Here is a 6896-nt window from a genome sequence, read left to right as displayed (position 1 = left end):
AAACTTCTCATTCATCTTCTCAGCAAGGTCGCACTTGCTCGTCTTTCCACCAAATTCCTTGGTCAGATTCAGTCCTGAATGGGGTAATAATGTGATCCGATGGATCATCATTTCTGTGATAGGAATCGTCTCATTTAACCAGAAGCACCCATCATGCACCAAGCATAGTAGCTGCTTAATGACAATAAGGTTGATATTTGACCTATGATAGTGCGGCACCCATAACAGGTTCAGCAACCCTGACTTGTTGACTCTGTGAATCTATTCCACCGGCTCCAATGCAGTGACACCAAACTCCTTGTAGAAAGCCCTCTGCATGAAGGTTTTAGTAGAAAGGTGGAGGAACTACTCGCGGTCCACCAAATCCCAGTCTTCGAGCTTCAAGTGTGAGACCCGCTCCAAGCGCGGACCTTTAAAGGTGACAGTCTCTGACAACAGTGGTGTGTTGAGGGAGAACTGTCTGGCATCTGGGTCCTTTAGGACCTTCACCTTGCCCTTGCGTGGGGGGATATACTTCGGTAACTTATAAATAGGGTCCACCCCTCAATGTCGATAGCTTTTGCACCCTCCTCTACCTCCAAATCTACCACCTTCCCCTTATCCTTCGCACTCGGCTTTTCTTTTCTCTAAGCCTTCGTAGTTGCATGCTTTCACAGTGACTCATGCACTGACATCGGCTTATTTTATCTATCCTTCTTCAGCTTGGTGACCTCTCTCATCGGTATAGGCTTCGGTCTAGGTGACCTCGACGCCATAGGCACTACTGCTAGAACCTCCATACTCGCAACCTCTAGAGTAGCTCCTTCAGAGGCAGTAGTCCCTCCAATGCTTGCAGTTTCTGTGGGACCTGGTCCTAACATGATGTCGTGGATAAGCTTTCTGTCTAACTCGAGATACTGATCAAACATGGGGCTTGCAAGAAAATCCTCAAAGAACTCATAGTTCATGCACAACAGATAGCACAACACAGAAATTATCAGAATGAAAAGTGTTTCTCGTTGGATGTCCACATGTATTTTATAGGTAGATTTGAATTCAAATTCGACTGTTCCCCCCAAAATCCATCCATAAGTGCTATGACAGAAGATTTCCAAAGATTTCACTCTCAAATTTAGACTTAAATGTCTTAAATGCCAGCCGCCCACTCCTCTTAACCGTCTTCTGGTAGTCAAATCATGAACAGTGATGGAAACGGTCACTTTCTCGCTGCGCTGCACGGTCTCACCTTCTATAGCGTAGCTCCCTTCGCGCTTCTTCCGGTACTGTGACACCCTCTTGTTTCATGCAGACCCCTTGTTGCGCATCTCTACACATCAGGTAGTGTAGTTTATAGTCCCGTGCCTCCTTGCAGCTGCCTGGAGTGCTAAGACTGTGCTACCATCATGTAGTCATTGGACTAGATCCCCAGTGTATGGCTTCAATCGGCTTCCATTTACCTTTCCTAGAAATGGATCTCCATTAAATTTCACAAGTTGAACTACTCCACCATTGGTAATCTCTTTGATAAAATATGGCCCCAGCCAATGCATCTGAAATTTTCCTGGAAACTTATCAAACTTACTATCATATAATAAAACTAAGTCATTTACCTTGAAGGTGTGCAGTTTGATGTGCCGATCGTGCCATGATTTTTCACATTCCTTCTAAACCTGCTGATGGAATCCAGCCAAAAACCTATCTTCCTCGAGCAGCTACGTGAGCCGTTCTTCTGAGGCTCCACGATCTGCCATCCCTGTGAACGTCGTTATGCGTAGACTAGGCACTATGTACTCCATAGGCATCACAGCCTCTACGCCATAGACTAGCCTAAAAGGTGTTTGACCAGTAAGCTTCTTACAAGTAGTTCTGTAAGCCCACAATACTACTAGTACATGCACATTGCAAACCTTCTTTAGTTCATTCTCCAATATCTTATTAAATGCTTCAATCGTCCCATTGGCCTGAATACTCTTCTGGTGATAAACTTGGAATTCTTCTGTCAGCACGTTGATAGTTTCATTGAGGAAATGCATACTGTGATCACTCATAAAAATATTCGGGCAACCAGACTTGGTCAACACATACTCAAACAGAAATTTCGTTGTTGTTGCCCCTGTACAGTCCTTCACGGGTTGTGCCTCCGCCCATCTTGTCAAATACTTGGTCACAGTGATGATATACCACGTACCAATCTTCTTTCCTAGAAGCTAAATCGGTCCTACAAAATCAATTTCCCATTTCTCAAATGGCTGCAATGATACCTACGGATTCAAATGAAGCTCATTCCTCCATGATGGGCTACCGGTTCTATGACATGCATCGCACACCCTACAATATGCTTTGGAATCCTTATGCAATGTTGGCCACCATAACCCAATGCGTAAAATCTTTTGCGCTATTTATTTTCCTGCATAATGGCCTCCTGTAGCCCCTCCGTGAGCTTTAACTAGGATACTGCTTCATTCAAGTCACACACATAACGTCGCAGTATCTCATCTGATCCCATCTTGTACAAGTGACCTACAATAACAGAAAAATCTATCGCGCACGCCACTAATTCCTTCTTCTATTGACTAGTGTATCCTTCTGGAGTTGTTCCCGTAGTCAGGAAGTGTATAATGTCTACAAAGTGATTATCTGCTACGTGCACCACAAAGAGTTGTGCGTCAGACAGTCCTTCTTATAAATTGGTAGGCTCCTCTCCTATTTCAATGCGCGACAGATGATCAGGTCCTGCATTCAAATCGCCCTGGCTTCACAATTACTTCAAAATCATACTCCTGAAACAACAGTAGCCATCTGCATAGTTTCCCCCCCAACACAAGCTTATTGACTAGGTACTTTAGTGCAGAATGGTATGTATACATCTTAAAGTGTTTGCCTAGCAGGTAATGTCTGAATTTCTGGAGCACATACACCATAGCCAACCCTTCGCGCTCTATCGTAGAGTAATTATTTTCAGCCTTAGACAATTTCCTTCTTGCAAACTCTATTGGGTGATCCAATTCTCCTTCACCAGCCTGTGTCAGTACTGCTCCCAACGCAACACATGAAGCATCCACATGCACATGAAACTCCTTCCAATCAGGGAATACTAGGATCGGTGCGGTGACCATTTTTTCCTTCAATACATCCAAACTTCGCTGAAATTCTTCATCCCAATAGAATGTAGCATCCTTCTTCATTAGCTTTCCAATCGGCGTGGTAATCTGGGCATAGCTCTTTATGAACTTTTGATAATATCTATTATGACCTAGTGTTGCGCGCAATTGTTTACTCATTCCTTGGCGCCTCGAAGATAATGATAACCGCGATATTAGCAGGGTCCACCATTAAGCCTTGTATGCACACTACATGACCCAGCAAGATTTTGAAGGGGACGCAAAATACGCACTTCTTCAAGTTTAGCACGATCTGGTATCTCTGTCACATATCCTACATCAAGCACAAACTAGATACATGGCGTTTTACCAATCCAAACATTGTCTAGTCATCAAAATATACCTCCAAAAACTTGTGAATGAACTCTTTGAATGTCACAATTACTACGTGCGAGAATATTGTCGGCACATTCTTAAGTCCAAAAGGCATTACCGTATACTGAAAGCATCCCCACTCAGTAATGAAGGTATTCTTACTCCTTTCTTCTGGCGTGATCTTTATTTTATGGTATCCAGAGAACCCATCAGTGAATGAATAGGCCTCTTACCCGCCAACATTATCCAGGACTTCATCTATAAACGGAGTTGGAAAAGGATCATGAACGCAAGTATCGTTCAGCTTCCTAATATCTATGCAAATCCTTATTTCATCCTTTTGCTTCTTTTCCTGAACTACCATTGGACTTACCCAGTCAAATTATTCCACTAGTTCAATAATAAATGTTGCCAGCATCTTGTCCAACTCCAAGCAGACCTTTTCCTTGTACTTAGGATTAAGGTGATATGGCCTATGCTTAATGGGTTTTGCATCTGGTTTCAAAGTTATTTTCATCACTCCTAAATCACCTATTATTCCCTTCAAGTCTGAAAACTTTGTAGGAAAAAATCCTGATACTCGCAGAGAAACTCAGCGACCTTATCTACTATGGATCATCCCAATAGTCCCCAATCTTTGCAAACTTCAGCTCTACCTTTGTGTTAGTGTTCACTTGTCTAGTTTTCATGGCACAGTGATATCTGGATTTTGTATCTGTGGTCCCTCAACTTTGCAGTGGCCTTCTGCCTCTGGGATATTAATGTTCCTTGGATCCTCGTCTTCTTCTTCAGCAGTCACATTATAGCACTCTAGCTCATGGCACAGCTGGGTGGTTCAATATGGTTGAATCAAATCCAAGGGATCCTGTGGTATTCTGAAGATCACTAAGTTGAACTCCTGCAACGCTTCGTCAATGCATTTGAATCCATCCTCAAAGTTGAATGTCATCAAAAATCCTTGTCTCAAAATGTCCCCCTCGTCAATGTCATGGAGGAGCTCTGTTTCTAGGTACCAATTCATTGGTATTACATCCAAAGTGTGATAGAACAAATGCACCCACTCCAATTGTGGCTCTGCTCCATAAGCGTCAGTCCATTTTGATAAGTAATCACGTGGTTCACTTCTCCCATCATACTTCTTCATTAGCCGAACTTTTGGGTGACCAAACTACAATCTCATCATTCTTCTGTATTCATGCCATCCATCAAAACTATCTTTGTGCGTACCCCACCATCTTGCGGGCATAGCACGCAGCGCCAAATCCAGTGCTTGGAAGCGATGCTTCTCAAGAACTTCCCTTTCAAATGCATCCAAAAATTTATCTACGTCATTTTGACCATCATAATAAGGCAAACTCGTTACCTCCGATGATACACAGCGCAACGATTTATTCATCATGTTACAATGCAGCGTAGATACTTCATGCAACCTATTTTGCCAGTGTTCCAACTCCTCATCTGAATCTTATGTACAATAACTTCCGTGATCCCATGCAATGCATCCATCTATTGTCAGATTCACCCAATCTTGGTCTCGCGTTGTTATTTTGTAGATTTGGTCCAAATCATCGTCACTTTCGTAGTTGTAGACTGGTTCGGTATAGCACGGTCCTTCTACAAGGTCCAAAGGTACTACTATGTGGAGCGATTTCCTTTCAAATGACATTATCTGCTTTTTCAAATTTATCACCCCATTCATGTCAATAGCCCAATCAATCCAATGAGCATGGGGTAAGCATTGCTGTCATCAACAATCTCTATCACTTCAAAATCAGCCAACACGCTCGCTCCTTCAATATCTATTTTCAGTCCCTGCAATCTTCCATGGGGATAATATTTTGTTGATTTGCCATCCTCGATTGAATCAGAGACCACTACAATGTTGGTCTCCCCATCCTTTCTCCTGTCTGTTTAGGAAATATGTTGGCATCCAACCCCAAATCTAAAATAACTTGATCCATTTCACACTCCCCTATTTGCATAGTGAGCCTCATCTCACGCCTTGTTCTAGCCTTATGCTTACCAATTTTTCTGACTACACGGGGTCCTTCAAGAGCATTTTCTTTACCGACACATTTATTTATCAACTCCTGTAACCCTTTCATGGCCTTGCTATCATGTAGTAGCTTCATACAGGTCTCCAAGAAGGTAGTAAGCATGGACGGGGCAGCTCTATCCTATCCTTGAGTAGAGGTAGAGGCCTCAGCGAAGCTTTTCTTTGCCTCCATGAATGTTTCTTTTGCACATTCCAAATTAAACCCAACCTCCTTTTCTAGAACCTTGCAGACCCATTCACTCTCTTTAGGTTGCTTTATTTTATCCTCGCCAGTCGTCATTCCACTTCATAGCATGATATTCACATTAGGATCTTCTTCATGGGGTTCAAACCTCATCATCTATAGGTTCTGGGTAGGTTGTTGAGGTTGCGCCCACTTCTCCTGTATTTTAGTTATCAATACAGGCAACCTTCTATTGCGTGGTCAAACTGAGTACAGTATTGGCACGACAGGCACGTCGAGTTTGTACACTCTCGTGCGTAGTGTCCTAGCACTCCACAATTATAGCTAATAAATTTTCCCCGACCTCTCGCAGGTCCTCCTCCACCTTGGCATCGTCTGTGCTTCTGATATCCTCTGTGTGCTCCCCCAACGCCTTGATCCAAAGGCCAAGTCTCTATATTCATTTGATATGCAGACGTTCTTTCCATCATCATCTCATATCTACAGCAGTTACGCTCATCGTGGCCCACCAATTTGCAGAAGTTGCAGAAGAGTTGTTGCGGTGTCTGCACAAATTTCTGCAACAAGTGACAATTGTTTGTCACATGTTTTCCAGCTATCTGATAGAGAGTGCACCACAGCGTGGGCCCCGAACTCGGTCGTGCTTGAACTTCCAGCCTCAGAGGCATCGTCCCTCCTCCTGCAACATAATTTTTGAATACAAGCAGTGATCTTTATCATGCCCCTCACTCTTACATTTTAGACACCAAACTTCTTCGTGCACCTCTAGCCGAGCCGCTCTATCTTTCTTCATACTTTGGAACTCTAGGTGAGGATTCTACAACTCTGAATGAATTTTTTAAACTCCCAAAGAAGCATCTTGAATCAGTGTCTCATGCAATCTCATCACAATCTCTAGGGATTTTTCCTGGGTCCTAATATTTTGTTGTGATAAGGAAACCCTTAAGTGAGGTAAGAGTGAAGCCACAAACCATTCGTGGTGCTACCCAGCTGTAAGATTCATGTTAGCTTCGCAGATCTAGCATTTAAATCTTTGATCCAGCTCCCAAGGTGTTTCACCAGGCCTCGTCATGATTTCCTTGAATCCAACGACTAACTGCGATTCAGAATTGGGCCTACTAAATTCCTTTTCCAGTGCAGTCTGAAGTTCTACTAATAGAGTTTTCGTGTTATCGGTACAATACTTAATGTACCATGTTAG

The 6896-nt window shown here is 43.1% G+C and overlaps 1 protein-coding gene across 1 annotated transcript; it reads right to left on the bottom strand.

Moving 5' to 3' along the window:
* Window positions 1-1691: 1691 nt before the first annotated feature.
* On the bottom strand, window positions 1692-2012 carry LOC149168001 (uncharacterized). Its single transcript, XM_089430663.1, has one exon. It carries the CDS (start codon window positions 2010-2012, stop codon window positions 1692-1694), a length of 321 nt encoding a protein of 106 aa, XP_089286789.1.
* Between the last annotated feature and the right edge of the window lie 4884 nt (window positions 2013-6896).

The sequence above is a fragment of the Pinus tabuliformis genome, chromosome 5_1, assembly GCF_031772625.1.
Source record: "Pinus tabuliformis cultivar Carrire ecotype Pingquan chromosome 5_1, CPIR1, whole genome shotgun sequence".
Taxonomy (NCBI): domain Eukaryota; kingdom Viridiplantae; phylum Streptophyta; class Pinopsida; order Pinales; family Pinaceae; genus Pinus; species Pinus tabuliformis.
Note: the sequence above shows the minus strand (reverse complement) of the source record. Positions and strands in the feature narration are given on the sequence as shown.